This window comes from Leptodactylus fuscus, chromosome 9, assembly GCF_031893055.1.
Source record: "Leptodactylus fuscus isolate aLepFus1 chromosome 9, aLepFus1.hap2, whole genome shotgun sequence".
Taxonomy (NCBI): domain Eukaryota; kingdom Metazoa; phylum Chordata; class Amphibia; order Anura; family Leptodactylidae; genus Leptodactylus; species Leptodactylus fuscus.
In genome coordinates this window covers 61625638-61642889 of record NC_134273.1, presented here as the reverse complement: position 1 = coordinate 61642889, position 17252 = coordinate 61625638, and the positions used below count along the sequence as shown (strand labels likewise).

Here is a 17252-nt window from a genome sequence, read left to right as displayed (position 1 = left end):
TTCTAATTCTAATACACAATTATTAATATTGTACAATTAATTAGACGCATATACATATTAGATGCATATTTACTTTCATAGAATTTAGTCACTGGCCCTTTAATCAATTAGAGGATCTTTACTGCTTCTGTCTGAGTTGGGCTGTGGAAAGACAGAGGGGTCAAAGTGTGTGGTTTGGCCCAAATACGCATTAGATTGATTCTTTCTAAACCAAATATACAGTGCAGATTGTGACCTATAAAGTGCCGGGTACTTGTGTGTCCCTCATACGATCAGGACATTTTATATTCTGGAAGTAAAAAACGAAGTTTCTTATTGACCGACAGCAAGCAGAGATCTTGAACAGTGACAAATTCCTAGAAAAGGTGTGTCTTTATACTGTAAATAACCTGTATCTGCAGACAGCGCAATACCCCTGTAATTCACATGTAAGATGTCCTCCGCATAGATATGTCACTAGTGCTAGACTCTAGAGAATTGCTAATGGCTACAATTTCTTATTTACAAGAATCCACTACAGTTCATATCACGTGAACCCCTTTTAAAAAACCAGTCCACTCCTGAGCTGGTAAGTCTCTGGTCAGGGTGAGTTTTACTCTGCAGCAAAACATTTTCTCCAATCTGGAAAATGAATTGCGGTGCCGATCCTATCCCTTTCACATTTCACTTCACTAAGCCAAAATTCAGTAGCACGTTACTACCTTGGAATAATCCATTACTTGTCCTATATGACTATTACCTTTTTTCTGCTTAGAATAAATTCTTTTCCAATGAATTCTTAAATCAATGATTTGCGCTGATTCTTTAAATCTATTCTTTTCCGATACTTCAGGAAACATTGGCATTCCAATGTGTGCGTCCATACTGTTTCATTATAAAGCACAACACGGATATCCGTTTTCTAGGTCTTTAGCGTTTTGCTGGGTTGCGCACAAATTTGCTAAACTTTAACATCTAACCTGTGTTTTTAGGTCTTAATTTCATTCCCACCCCTCTGAAATGCTTTCCCCCCTCCTGTGTACCCAATGGGCTTTCCCGGCTGTGATGCCAGAGCTGTTCAGTAATATTAGACCCCATGCACACGACTGAGTGTGCATCCGAGTTAGGACCAATTTTGCAGCAGAATGTGAGTGTCATCCAAGTGCACTCCATTAGGGATGGGGGCTTCCAATCTATTCTATTCCGATGACATGGGGCAGAATAGAACCTGGTCTACTATTAATAGAACTGACTCTTGGATGGTGCACTGTGATGTGTGCATGAAGCCTAAGATTACATTCACATTATGTTTTTTGATATCCATTTAGCAAATCCATTTAATAGATGCAAAAAAAAAATTGATGTGAATGTTTTCATAAAGTTAATGTTAAGGGGGGAAAAAAACCCGTCCATTTCTGTTTTTTTCCCCTTTTAACGGACACAGAAATGCCCTGCTCCGGTCTCCTCCTCTTTTAGCATGAATGGATAGTGAGCACAGAGTAGCTATCTATAGCGACGCTGTAAATTTCAGCACCCCATCACTTTACTCTGTAGCTTTACTGGTTATCCGCCAGCACTGTCTGGGCATTGTATAAGTTTTTACTTTTAGTTTATTTAATATATGGGAAACAATACACGCGCTTAGTTATTGGTGGTGCAGAGGTAGCAATTGCTACTGGACCCTGAAGCCTGAGACTTTCTGATGTCCTCCATATAAGTGGATTCCAATACCATAAATAACACGTAGGAGGTGTTGGGCCCCTGCTCCAAATTTTCTATTGTGACCCAGGAGCCCCACGTTCTGAAACTATAGATTGTGTCACTGCGTATTGCTGTTACTGTATGAAGAGCACACATTAGAGCCGATCTTCCATCTTAATACTGACATTTTATTTTCTGTCCACTTTCTATCCTGATAAATTCAATTGAGGGTGCTACTTCCATTTACTGTTGGAATCATTTAGTGCCCACATACCACAGAACTAATAAATCCTATTATTCCCCTCATCCTTGCACCAAGTACTGACTAAGATTCCTATTAAATCCTAATTAACCTGTGTTGTCTTTTTTCCCCGACCCTCCCTCCCGGCTAGCACTCGTTCTTCATTACTCCTGACGTAACCGGACTGCCAACAATCCCTGAAAGTGTATGTATCTAATTGGGTTTTAACCACTTGTCTGTTTTCCTCCAATAAGCCTGTTTACTTGTTAACTTAATCACTTTGTGCGTTCTGTTTTATATTAAAGAGAGAATCGTACATGTGTTTGAGAAAAACTCAGTAATAGGAATCCAATTATTCATCATTGTCCCAGTTTAAGAATTATAGGCTATCCGTAGTAATCCAACAAAATGTGCGTTAGTCTGTTAGTTTTATGCGAGACAGCTTTTTAAGATCCTGTTGACAAATTTGGGATTTTATAAGGATTTTGGTTTAAATTCTGAAATTGAAACCTTGGCCATATACGGATGAGCCCCATTGAGTGGGATTTATCCTTGTACTTATACACAACACATCAGATTGCACATCCACAGCAGAAATCCAAGTGTTATAGACAATCCTGACACATGGCAGAATACCCAAAGAGGAATTTTTGGGCGCATGTATATATGTACACTCAGGACCACTGATGCGTTTTGGGAAGACGTTGCCCTTAGTCATAGTATAGTATCACTGATAGCAGCACTGCCCCCCACCCAGCCCGCCCTTCTGGTAAGAGCAGGTACAGTCTCTCCCTTTCCGACCAATGACAGCAGCTATTGTTTGCTGTCCTGCTGCCTGGATTACCATTAATGAAAGATAAAGCGGCATATAGAAGCTCTACCCATATAATGCACTTCTTTCAGGACGCCTGATGTGTTACATCTGTCTGGTTCTTACACCCTTTAGTCCTGACAATTGTTATAAATAGTTAATATCCTCTCTTGTTTTCCAAAAGTGACAACTGCTAATGGCTCCCATTTTAACTATTCTTAAAGTTGTCAGTCAGAATTGCCATACTCTCGCTACTGAGATTGGGAATTAGATGTATATTTCTTCTCATAACTGGGCAGTGACGTCATAAAGTATATCTATAGGCTGAAAATGGTGTAAATTATTGAAACAAAAAAATCATATGACTACTTAGACCAGTCGGTCATGTGCCATTTGTGTTTATATTTTTAATTTGCCGCCTAAAGCTATATATATATATATATATATATATATATATATATATATATATATATATATATATATATATATAATTTTTTTTACATTTTTTTTAATGGAGTCTGATAACCCCTTTAAAGGAGTAGTCTACGACTGAAAAACTTGACTGCTTTGTTCTTCCCAGGAATTGACCTCATGTCTGTTGGTCACATGGTGCAATTCAGACCCCATTGTTTTAATGGGTTGGAGCTGTGGCACCTGACCAACAGACATGAGGTCACTTCCTGAGAAGATAAAAGCCGCCATGTTTTCGAGTCCTGCTCATCCCATTTAATGTCCTATACTATAACCATGTTCTTTGTGTGTAACCATTACCCTGACTCCCATAATGCGCTGTACTCCAGTGAAAGGAATTCAGCAGAATTTTAAATTTAGGCTTCTGTCCAAAACGAGACTAGAATTGTCATGAAGTGAAATAAAAAGGATATCATATATCAGTATTATATCGGTGTATATTATGTGCTGTAACACTATGAGAGAGAAATTAGACTTAACGTTTTTCCCAGTTTTACATCATTGTCTGTAACTTTTTTTTTATTATTGTTCCTATGAATACAAAATGACAATAAAGCAACTTTGCAAATAGCCTACATTAAAAAAATATATCCAAGATTTCTAATTGTATAGCTGATCTGGGCATTTCCATAGTAACAGACTATAGTGTCGTCTGATTCTAATCACCTACAACACTGCGGCTTGTTTCATCAATTTTTCTTTATTTCTTTATTTTTTGCCGCTATCTTTTTGTACATTACATGACCAGGAGGTAACTAATGTTCTATTTCATTTTCTGTAAACAGCGGAATCTGACAGAATATTTTGTTGCGGTGGATGTAAATAATATGCTTCAGATATATGCCAGCATGTTACACGAGCGCAGAATTATCTTCACCTCAAGAAAACTAAGCACGGTGAGTCCAGGCTTTGTGACAGTACTGTACTGAACAAGTGACAAACCTAACACACCTATTTATGTTTGGGAGAGCCAGTATACGTGCTTACAGAAGGCAATGGTATGCGTATACACCTCAGCAGGATTTAGATTTCGCCCTCACTGTCCTGGCATTTATTTCCCCGGTTTATCTAGGTGACACACATTGTTTGCTTTTTGAGGCATGTGTGTACTTTCCGATTGCTTTGGTAACTAAACAGTGACATACAGTGATCCTGCTTATACAAGTACTATCAAAAAAGTTTTGTTTTTCTTTCTTTTAAGTTTACTTCCTTATCCATGACGGCTATTCCTGTTATACCTTCTTATGTCCTTGTTCTTTTGATACACACTTAAGCTTTTTTTTTTCACTTCCGTGGAGCTCATAAAATAGGTTTGTGTACTATTTAGAGGAAATCTCTGGTGCTGTAGGTAGATCTTCCGGTGATCACTTTTGATCATTTAGTCACCTTCTTGCAAGACATACACATATTTGTCCCTGTGATTGTGACAGAGTCCACCACAGGGGCATGGCAAGTAACCATGGGGCCCAATGGCAAGTTCAGAACTTGAAAAGTGTACTATTATTTTGGTCTCCTTTACGCAGAGGGATAATGTGCATAGTGATTTTTCAGTGCAGATCATGCACACAGTGATGTCACAGTACAGGGATAATTCATACAGTGATGTCACAGTACAGGGATAATTCATACAGTGATGTCACAGTACAGGGATAATACACACAGTGATGTCACAGTACAGGCATAATGCACACAGTGATGTCACAGTACAGGGATAATGTACACAGTGATGTCACAGTACAGGGATAATACACACAGTGATGTCACAGTACAGGCATAATGCACACAGTGATGTCACAGTACAGGGATAATACACACAGTGATGTCACAGTACAGGGATAATACACACAGTGATGTCACAGTACAGGCATAATGCACACAGTGATGTCACAGTACAGGCATAATGCACACAGTGATGTCACAGTACAGGCATAATGCACACAGTGATGTCACAGTACAGGGATAATGTACACAGTGATGTCACAGTACAGGGATAATACACACAGTGATGTCACAGTACAGGATAATACACACAGTGATGTCACAGTACAGGGATAATACACACAGTGATGTCACAGTACAGGGATAATACACACAGTGATGTCACAGTACAGGCATAATGCACACAGTGATGTCACAGTACAGGGATAATACACACAGTGATGTCACAGTACAGGGATAATACACACAGTGATGTCACAGTACAGGCATAATGCACACAGTGATGTCATAGTACAGGGATAATACACACAGTGATGTCACAGTACAGGCATAATACACACAGTGATGTCACAGTACAGGGATAATAAAGACAGTGATGACAGTGATGTCACAATATGGGGATAATAAAGACAGGGATGTTACAGTACAGACATAATTCACACAGTGATGTCACAGTATAGGGTTAATGTACACTGTGTTGTGAAAGTGCTAAAAGATCAGTCTGCACGCTATGACATCACAACATATGAAGAAAGTTCTAATGATGATGTCACATGCAGGCATTATGATGTCCCAGTAAATTAATAGAGGTGCAGTCAGTTTTCCACTTCCCCTTCCATTGTCCATAGCTATCAATAATTGCACCTTAGGTCTTAGTGGTGATGGCCTCTCTAGTTGTTGTGCATCATGGCAGCTGCTATGTCTCCTACCCTGGTAGTTTCGCCCACGGTCTACCAACAATATCAGATTTACAGAATGAGTAAACTTTGCCCAAGTTCTTTAGCAGCTGCTGATCTAGCTTCCCTATAACTTTACCTCTGACAAGCTGAATAGGCCTATGGAATCCGCATACCCTGCAGAATACAGTAAGGAGGAAGGTGCAAGACGCTCCATAACTATCCAATTTACTAATGTGTGCCATACATGATTACTGTGGAATAGACATATAAACATAGTCCAGTGGGGACCCCAGTTGCCCATCCAGTTGCCCATAGTAAGAATCAGAGCACTTTTGTTGACATCACTTTTAGTCTCGGTGACAACAGCCTCTAGTCTCCTAACAGACATGATGTTTGTGGTCACAGACAATAATTTAATGGGGTCTGGAAGACAAAAGGGCAGCAAGGCTTCACTCATGAATACAGGAGCAGGTTTGGAAGATTCCTGTGTACTTGAGAAGGAGATACCATGCAGAGAATGAGAAAGAATGGAGGATTTGTTAAATAGGTAAGGAATAGGTTTTGTATTGGAATACATGATTTAAAGGGCTATCACAAGATCTGAAGCTTATCAATAAGGTGATTAGACCTCCCTTTTGTGTTCCATTCAACTGTATAGGACTCGTGTAGATAGTCAAGTGATGTACTAACCTTCTCTTCGGCAGTCCAATAGCAATGAAGGGAGAACAGAGTACAAGCTTGGGGGCATGGGATCCTAATTTTTGTGATTATTGTGGATAGGTATTAAGTTGAAATATTGAGACAACCCCTTTAATACTGAATAGAAACATGAATATCACATACGATACTTAATAATTGATAAGGAAACTGCAAGGTTTGGTGAGTATTCAAGCTGCGTGTACAACATATGCTAATAGGCAAATAGCTAATAATACATTAATACTAATGTCCGCAAGGGTTCACTTATGGAGATCCCGTATTAGAGAGGCCTTCAAGATTAAACTTGTATCCGTTGTCCGTCTATCTACACCTCTGTAGACTTTTCCCTTGTCGGTGCATCAGATGGTACCCCATAAATGTGTTATTCATCCTACTATCCACCTGCTCTTCTGTATTATAAGAGGTAGAGCAGTAATCTGACTTAAGTACATTAAGTTCATTATTTTCTCTGTGTCGGTGAAGAGGTCTTTTATTTCATTGGTTCCTTAAGAGTCTCGAGCAGCATAATGAGATTTCTGATTATTCACACATGCACAAGCACATAAAACCCAATGGAGAGGCTCTCACAATAGTGTCTGCTGTCACCTGGGTGCACATAGATGCTCCTTTGTCAGCAGAAGAGGGTTCTCTTTTCGAGTGCATTCTCTAAGCCCACTCCTCACGGTTTCAGTCTACCTCACCTAGACATTAGCACACAATGACTTTCCTTTGTTGAGATTATTTGACTTTCCTCTTTATGTTATTATTTAATCTCGTGGATAAAGGGACGGGACAGAGGAAGCCATGATGGGCTGCAGGTGTCTTAGGATTGTGTTTTTGTCGTGAGGATATGCATCTCTCTACATGGGGAAAGACTTTTCAAAATGATTTTAAAAAATTATGGTCCTGGTTATGGTCAGAAAATGTGGTGAGCCTTTAGTTTTTAGAGGTGAGTGTCATGTAAGAACAGAAGAAGGTTAGCAAAGAAAAAATGTGAATACAGTGATGTACAGGATTCCAGCACAGACTCCCTCTGTTTAAGATGATGCCAAGCTATTACATCATACCTGTCATTTTAATCAAATGTCACTTGCGTGTAAAAGGTGTGGCATGTGTACACGCGCTGGGGCTGCCTGACTCCAACTTCCCATCATGCAATGCACACCAATGGGAAGCACAGAATTGCCTCTAGTATTAACCCTTTTTGTCCCCATTCAAAGCCAGCAACAATATGCTAGGGTTGTCTGCAGCCAAAACTATCCTGTGTGTCCTAAGCATGCAGTCCATCTCAGTGTGTCTGCTTCTAGAGACAGACTTTGCATGACAACAGACAGTGGGTAGCAAGTTAAAGGAGTTGTCCCATCACAAGGATCCTATCTATACTGCTAGTTTATGTGGATTTAAGACTTTTCCTAAATGCATTGCTTTATCAAAACTGCTTTGTTTGGCCGCTATCTTAATTTATTCACTTCATTGTTTACACTCCGTTTCTATGGCCCTTGGGATTATCTGCTCATTTATCAAGTGATGTAGCTGCCTGCTCTCAGAGGGGGAGGGAGGGGCTGGGAGCAGCTCTGAGCTGTTTGTGTCTTTTAAGTAGCAGAGCTTCTCAGATAGGGGAGGTGAGAGCTCCAGGATTTCTCAGCTCTTATCAGTCGGTTTAATTGAATTTGGCTGATAAGGGCTGAGATAGGGAGTCCGTTACCTCTGTATGTAATGCAAGCTGACTCAAATCCAGCTCTGCTACATCAGCTTCACATTGTGGTAATTAATTTGCAACCAATCCCGTGCAAGTGAAACCCCGCCCACCTATGTGCCGAGAAAAGCAGGAAGTGAAGAGAGCACAACAGCCTGCAGGTTAGTGAACAATCATCATGGGAATACCCCTTTAAAGGGAAATTCCTAGTGGCCAGCATTGTGGAGCAATTTTTCTGTACAAATATAGCATTGTAGGTTAAGTGATTTGCTCATCGGTGATCGCATTACTACCCTATGAGCACAACTTAGATGACACTCCAGTAACTATTTAAGTAGTCTGAGCAAACAGAGATATATTGTGGGGCTATGATGTCACTGACAATAGGACATTGTGAGATGGGAGAGAACAGTAGCAGGCACAATGTAAGGATACAAATGGTAGATGGTGAAGATTGTGAATGGATGTTCTACTTGTGGCTATCTACTAGAATCCTAGATGAATCCTTTAGAGAACAACTAACTGTGCTCTAAAGAGAGAACTCTACTATCCTACAAATAAGAGTCTTAGACTTATCAGACTTGGAGATATTCTTACTGAAAAGCTGATCAGTGAGAATTTAGAAATGTGAGATAATTCATACCTTCAGTTATAAAAATGATTTTTCTTAATGAATAGTGCAGGTGACTAAAGAATCTTTGACATATATCTTATTTAAGAAATCTGTTTCCTTCTATATTCATTAGGCTGCTCTCTTCCTCCTTTCCTTCACTTAGACTTTTATCAGTAATCTGTAATTTGTATCTATCACAGAAGTCTATGGAGAGGGGAGGGGGGATGCTGTTAAATGATTTATTGACTCATTCTTTGTGATAGTAGAGTCTTATTTTGAAAGATATAGCTGTCTCAGAAGAGCTCTCTTACTCACAGTGTAGCAGACTGTGTCTTTTTCAACAGCCTCTTCCTCCTCCTCCCCCTCTTAATAGACTTCTGTGTAATAAGTAATTCAGACTGATTTTCACAATAAAAGTCATTTTGGCAGAGTGGGGGAATAGGGAACAGCCTGGTAAGAGCAGAAAGAGGTATTCCTCTCTGATAAGATAAATTATATTCACCTGTATTATTCACTTCTGTAAAGTTGTTCTATAGGTAGTCTTTAAAGGGGTTGTCACACAAAGAATATTATTCTTAGTTAAAGGGATCCTATCATTAAAAGTCATTTTTTTTGTCCCTAACACGTAGGAATAGCCTTAAGAAAGGATATTCGTCTTCTACCTTTAGATGTCTTCTCTGGGCCGCCGTTGGGTGGATAATGATTATTATTACTGGCTGGACAATAATCATACATGATATTATTTGTGGGATAACCCCTCTAATTTAACCAAAATGCTTCAAAAAGATCATATTCTAAACCAAAACTAATTTTGAAGGGGTTGTCTGGCTCGAGACTATCCCATTCATAAAGTAATCACTCTGCCCCTTTGTCCGACGACCTTGGAAAACAACCAAGCCTGTGCCCTTGGTTGTTTTTATAATGTTTTTTTTTTTTAGTATTATTCTTAGGAATGGCACGTGAATAATATTACAAACTATTTCTTCCAGATAAATAAGTACACACTTAAAATAATAGGTTTTAGGGCACACTGTTCCTCTGCATCCGCTGGCTGTATTTAGGAATATCTCAATGGTATTGACAGCCGTCTGTGATAAAGCGGAGAAGCAGAAAAGCTTTTTCTAAGACAAATATTTCTGCTGGCGTCTTCCTGGTGCTGCACGCATCCCATTCTTCTCTCCCTATGCATTCCATCAGAAGGAGTAAGTTGGAGTTATCTGGAAGAAGGGAGGTCATATGTTTCACCTTCACAGGCTGGCAGCCTTGGAGGGCCGATGTTTTATCAGAACAAGAAAGGCTAATTATTAGAGAAAATAAAATAAAGAAAGAAAAATAAGCGCTCCCTCGGCCGTCCTCCCACAGCCCACTGTAGGACTATTTGTGTAAGCAACCATAAATCTGAGATAGAGGATATGGAAAGCCAAAATTAACCCATCACAACCAACCTAACTTATGGAAATGTCAAAATAAATACTTAAAAACTATTTATTACTCTTACATATAGATTCCCTGGTCAGCTTTTCAGAATTTATAAACTTTTCGTTGGATACGTTTGTTTTTTTTTTATCCTCTTCCCACCACAGCCATTTTCCATTTTGGCCTTTATAGGTTTTTTACTCCCTGCCTTCTAAGGATATGTTCACATGGAGTTTTTTGATGCGAAATCTGTCTCAAAATCCGCCTGCAAAAATGGCTCACATTGACTTCAATGGGAGCCACTCGCTTTTTTTTTTCCCCGCTAGGACAAGCCGTATCTCACCGTGGATTCCGCGGCTCGAGACACGCTCCTGTTTAGGCCTATTCATTCAGGTCTAATCAGGAGCGGGATGCCCCGCCAGAAAAACCACACGGTGGAAAAATTTTCCACCGCGTGAACGAGCCCTAAAAGGCATTAATGTAATAAGTGATATTTTTATTTAATTTTATTTGTACAGTGGGAAAATGTTTACCTTTTTTTTTTCCGTCTGCCTCCTGCAGCACTATACTATTGTAGTATAGAGTATTGTAAAATTGTCGGATTACTATTAAGCCCTGCCATTGGCACAGCTTAATAGTAATTTATCATTGAAAGGCGTGGAAGCCTTTTAGAACTGCCATAGCAGGCAAATGACTCCACAACCTTGCCAAGAGAAGAACCTGAATATATTGGTTACTAGAGGGAGGACCCGGCTTCGCACGGGTATATTACATTTTATGTTTGTGTAGTGGCCTCATAAGAAATGTCCAGTTTTGCACTGGTGTATTTTGTATGTGGTTTGTGTGTATGTCCATAAGCGTCATGTGATTATGTGTATCTCATTTTGGATATCAGTGAAAAACCTGTGATCAGTTGTTATAGATACCTGGGGTAAAGCTGTATCTAATCCTTCCCCGTGTAGTACTGTGTTTAGATGCAAGTATCCAATCCTTGTTGGTGTGGTACTGTGTGCAGATGCACATATCTAATCCTCCCCGTGTGGTATTGTGTGAAGAGGCGCGTATCTAATCCTATGGCATGTGTTACTGTGTACAGACGTGCGTATCTAATCCTACGGAATTTGGTACTGTGTGCAGACGCGCTTATCTTATCCTCTGGCGTGTGGTACTGTGTGCAGACGCACGTATTTAATCCTCCCCTGTGTGGTATTGTGTGAAGAGGCACGTATCTAATCCTACGGCGTGTGGAACTGTGTGTAGACACGTGTATCTAATCCTACGGCATGTGGTACTGTGTGTAGACGCGCGTATCTAATCCTACGGCATGTGGTACTGTGTGCAGACGCGTGTATCTAATCCTAAGGCATGTGGTACTGTGTGTAGACACACGTATCTAATCCTACGGCATGTGGTACTGTGTGCAGACGCGTGTATCTAATCCTATGGCGTGTACAACTGTGTGAAGACACGTGTATCTAATCCTCCCGTGTGGTATTGTGTGAAGAGGCGCGTATCTAATCCTACGGCGTGTGGAACTGTGTGTAGAGGCATATATCCAATCCCCCGGCATGTGGTACTGTGTTCAGATGCGCATATCTAATCCTATGGCATGTGGTACTGTGTGTAGACGCGCGTATCTAATCCTCCCCCGCGTGGTACTGTGTGTAAACACGCGTATCTAATCCTCCCCTGTGTGATACTGTGTGCTGAGACGCGTATCTAATTCTCTGGCTTGTGGTACTGTGTGCAGAGACACGTATCTAATCCTCCAAAGTGTGGTATTGTGTGAAGAGGCGCGTATCTAATCCTTTGGCGTGTGGAACTATGTGTAGACGCGCGTATCTAATCCTACTGCATGTGGTACTGTCTGCAGACGCGTGTATCTAATCCTATGGCGTGTACAACTGTGTGCAGACGCACGTATCTAATCCTCTGGAATGTGGAACTGTGTGTAGACGCGTGTATCTAATCCTACGGCATGTGGTACTCTGTGCAGACGCGTGTATCTAATCCTATGGCGTGTACAAATGTGTGCAGACGCACGTATCTAATGCTCTGGAGTGTGGAACTGTGTGTAGACGCCTGTATCTAATCCTTCGGCATGTGGAACCGTGTGCAGACGCGTGTATCAAATCCTTCAGTGTGTGGAACTGTGTGCAGAAATGCGTATTTAATCCTCTGGTGTGTGGGACTGTGTGGAGACCCGTGTATCTAATCTTCTGGCGTGTGATACTGTGTGCTGATCTGTGTATCTAATCCTCTGGAGTGTGGAACTGTGTGTAGACGCCTGTATCTAATGCTTCGGCATGTGGAACCGTGTGCAGGCGCACGTATCTAATCCTATGGCATGTGGTACTGTGTGCAGAAGTGCATATTTAATCCTCTGGTGTGTGGGACTGTGTGCAGACCCGTGTATCTAATCCTATGGCGTGTACAACTGTGTGAAGACACGTGTATCTAATCCTCCCTTGTATGGTATTGTGTGAAGAGGCGCATATCTAATCCTACGGCGTGTGGAACTGTGTGTAGACGCGCGTATCCAATCCCCCGGCATGTGGTACTGTGTGCAGATGCGCGTATCTAATCCTATGGCATGTGGTACTGTGTGTAGACGCGCGTATCTAATCCTCCCCCGTGTGGTACTGTGTGCAGACGTGCATATCTAATCCTTTGGTGTGTGGAACTATGTGTAGACGCGTGTATCTAATCCTACTGCATGTGGTACTGTGTGCAGACGCGTGTATCTAATCCTATGGCATGTACAACTGTGTGCAGATGCGCGTATCTAATCCTCTGGAATGTGGAACTGTGTGCAGACGCGCATATCTAATCCTCTGGAATGTGGAACTGTGTGCAGACGCGTGTATCTAATCCTATGCCGTGTACAAATGTGTGCAGATGCACGTATCTAATCCTCTGGAGTGTGGAACTGTGCGTAGACGCCTGTATCTAATCCTTTGGCATGTGAAACCGTGTGCAAATGCACGTATCAAATCCTTCAGTGTGTGGAACTGTGTGCAGAAATGCGTATTTAATCCTCTGGTGTGTGGGACTGTGTGCAGACCCGTGTATCTAATCCTCTGGCATGTGATACTGTGTGCTGATCTGTGTATCTAATCCTCTGATGCGTGTATCTCAGTTTGGAAATCAGTGTTGTATTGTGCATGTGGAGTGACCGTGTGTATTGCAGTTGGAATATGAGTGAAAGACTTGCAGGTTTGTATTGGCTAAGGGGGGGGGGGCACTGTATTTGGAATGCTGTATCTCAGCAACGGTACGTCCGAGCGAGTTGGAGTCTCGTCTTAAACCTTCCCGGATACCTGAAGTATCTCTGTACCAAATTTGGTGAAGATCGGTCCAGTCGTTTGGTTCGCATTAGAGTACAGACAGACAGACAGACAGACAAGAATTCATTTTTATAAGATAGGGAGAAAGGGCTTATCCAGTTTCAGAAAATTGGTAGACTGTCCTTAACATATATCCTTATATTTACCTTCCCCTTTCATAGCTGTGGTTTTGGGTGACTACAATGATGTCCCAGTCATATGGGTCAACTCAACCACCACTATGAAGAAATTGGGGAGTGAGTACTGCTGTCATCTGAGCTCTGCCATTCTGTGATCCTTGATCACAGCTCACTATGGTTGGGATTTAATCTTTAGTGGAGGATCTTTGTCCCTCCTGAATTCCGCCCCTGTTCCATGCAGCCACGGACTTATGCCATTGCTGTCCTAAGACTTGCTGCAGTTGGAGTGGCATGCGAGAAGACACTTCCATCAGCCTCTTCCATTGCTGCACACTATGCTGGTTTTAGATGTTCAGGAAATTAAGCCGAGGTACAGAATGTCCTGGGATGAAGGATGCTTTTGAGATCGCCTTGTTACTTGACCCGCCATCTGTAGCCGTGTTGGGAATGGAACTGAGAGCGGTAGGAACAGAAGATGATGCTATCAAGGGGATGTGGCTTCAGAAGGTATCTAACCAAAGATATATTAGTAAGTTACCTGCATTTGTCTTTTATACGACATTTGAAGAAAAAACATACTGTATGTAAAGTGTATAGCCGCTTTATGGGGGTTTATCCGGGATAAAGTATTGATGGCTGCAGCAGCAGGGGAGACTGTACAATGAAAGAAACACTTTATACTCACTCTGTCCTCAGTGATTGGCTACAGAAGTCTTCTTGATGGGATATCAATAAAGCAGCCTCCATGTATACAAGTAGAGACTGTCATGGCCTAGAGCAGTGATTCCCAAAATGGTCCAGGTGGAGCCCCAGGGGTCCACAGGAGACTCAACGGGATCATCGTTAGATCTGATCTTCACATTTTTTGACGAGTTTTGGGAATATGGTAGAAATGTAGCAGCAGGGGTCCACCGAAACCAGTAAAATTTTGAAAGTGGTCTATGAGAAAAAAAAGTTTGGGAACCTCTGGCCTAGAGCCACGACATAGGAACAAAACTGAGGAGTAAAAGGAAATAAAACTTTTATCCTTGGACAACCCTTATAATATATATTTTTTTTTTATTTTCTTACAATTGAGGTTTCATATCCTTATAATTTAGCATTTCTTTGTTGCTTTTCTATTATACTGTTGCTTCTTTATTATAGACTAGCCACTCTGATCAAACACCTACATTGGGAATTTCTGTATATTGTGCATTTCGCAAATGTGGTTTACCAAACATGAACCTTCCACTTTAAGGTGAACCCTAGGGTGATAATGGTCTTTTGTTTTAATTGAATCAATGAGAAAAAACTAAAAAGCTATAAGGCAGATGAATAAGAGTATGTTTAGCTGATATCCTGTAACGTCTCACACAATCTGACACATACCCTGGACATAGACACAACGTGGAGTGAATCATGGTTGTACAACAAGGCATCAGTTTCCCTCTCTCTGTCTCGGAGCCGTCAATGAGCTAGATCCCTGTTCCGGAGCTACGTTTGTGCCTCTGTAGCTCACCCAAGCGTGGTCACTGCTGTCATATGCTTGTATGATCGCTCCCCCTCAGCATGCATCCCATAACCAGCCAAACGAGGCTTTACATGGCTGGCCCGCGCCTGACACAGGACTCGCTCCAGTGCAATTGCTGATATGTTAACTAGAGTGTGTCTGATAATGCAGACATCTGCATGTTCATGGGCCCCTACTGTCTGCAACTGAGAAGGAGTTAACCCAAGGGCTCCTAACACCATGAGTTCAGCTCATCTCTGCTGTATATCAACAAGGTTAAAACCAATGTCTTAACAAAGCCCTGTTGACTTTTTAGCTCGATACAGAAAACTCATTGGTACTAGTTCATATTCCTGGCGTGAGATGTTGCGAAATGTATTGTCACTCACAAAGTATAAGCTGGAGTAGACTGTAAGGTCAGGCATCTGTACACTATGTATATACTCGGTGTCCCGTTCTATTATGTGGTGGCATTATGTAGGATGGGTGAATCTAGGAAGTGTCTATATTTTTACCACATTGTTTCCTCTTTCTTTGTGCTTAACCACTTTATTACCCCTTTTTATTTATAGATCAACTTCAATAAATGTTATATAATTCTTCTTTCGACATGTTTTCTGCAAGTAGATGGTGGCTATAATAAAAATATTTTTGCAAACTCTGAAGGAAAAACACAAAAGTTACAAAAATAAAAACTGATTTTCAATTTTTGCAGATTTGATAATTTTTTTTCCCAGCTGTTTCTTTCTCATGGAGAGAAGGTTAAGTAAAGTGTATGACGTATGAGATTTTACACAATGTCATTCACATACTGCAGGTAAAATCTGCACAGAAGTTGACCTGCGTGTCCATTTTTTGTTGCGGCATTTTACTACAGATTTCACCCTTAGGATATACAGCTAGTGTAATCTTCATTAAAACCATGTTGTAAATGTATGGGTATTGCAGATTACATCCAATTTGTACCCTAACATAATCCATGGTAAAGCATTTCCTTTTACAAGAAAAATAGATGCTACATGTGTAGTTTATAGGTCCTGACTGTCCATGTTCTCAGAAAGGCCTAAAATGACTATAATTAGAGATGAGCGAACACTGTTTGGATCAGCCGATCCGAACAGCACGCACCCATAGAAATGAATGGAAGCACCTGTGACGCCGGCCGGCCAGCGTCACAGGTGCTTCCATTCATTTCTATGGGTGCGTGCTGTTCGGATCGGCTGATCCAAACAGTGTTCGCTCATCTCTAACTATAATCCTTTACGGATTTCAAAGGCCTATTTTTCTGTTGTGGTTTTTTTTAGCACCATGTTAAGTCAGTATAGATGTTATACAGTTCCAAAACATTAGTGACCCCCTCAAAGTGAATAAATAAGTGACCTTCTTTTTTTTTATACTTCTGCATTCTCCCAAAAACAAGTATTATTACAGAAAGTATGACAAAACCCCATTAGTCAATGGTGTCCATCAGTCCAATGGAAGCTATCATGTATCAGATCTGATATTTGACCAGAAAAGGACCCTATTATGCCAGTGTGAACTTAGTCTCAGATGAGAACACAGACCCTGTTCTGGCGCCTTTGCCCTCTACCGAAATGCCTACTTTACTCTTATCCCCCATCCCTGCAGAGTCCTTGTCGCTCAAGTCTCTCTTTAACCTGCCCCATTCCTTGAATATTGATTGAGTTCGAATTATAACTGGTCTGCAACGTCTCAACCCTCTGTATCAACTCCATTTCACTCTCACCTGCACCCTCTTAGTAGACACTAAGAGCAGAATGCACTGATTTTGAGAAACTCGTCTTAGCGCCTCTCCCTAAATTACGTAGTTTATCAAATTTGTATCACCTGTATATTGTTCAATGGGAGCACATGAAGCCAATGAAGCCAGCCCATCTTCTCTCTTGGGAAAAATAATCTGTTGTAATCTTCTCTGATAATGAGCCATCCTCTGTTCTTGTGTCGTCCCATGGTTTTTCTCCATGCCTATGATTGCAGTTGAACCATTATAAGCTGCTTACCAGGTGCTACAAAACCCCAGGCTTCTTG

The 17252-nt window shown here is 41.1% G+C and overlaps 1 protein-coding gene across 3 annotated transcripts in view; it reads left to right on the top strand.

Moving 5' to 3' along the window:
• DENND1B (DENN domain containing 1B) overlaps positions 1–17252 on the top strand; it is a 153973-nt gene that overhangs the window by 64549 nt on the left and 72172 nt on the right. For all 3 annotated transcript variants that reach the window (XM_075287410.1, XM_075287411.1, XM_075287409.1), the window contains exons 8-9: positions 2073–2126; positions 3989–4099. In XM_075287410.1, coding sequence (XP_075143511.1) covers positions 2073–2126; positions 3989–4099 — 165 coding nt within the window. The remainder of the gene's footprint in view (positions 1–2072; positions 2127–3988; positions 4100–17252) is intronic.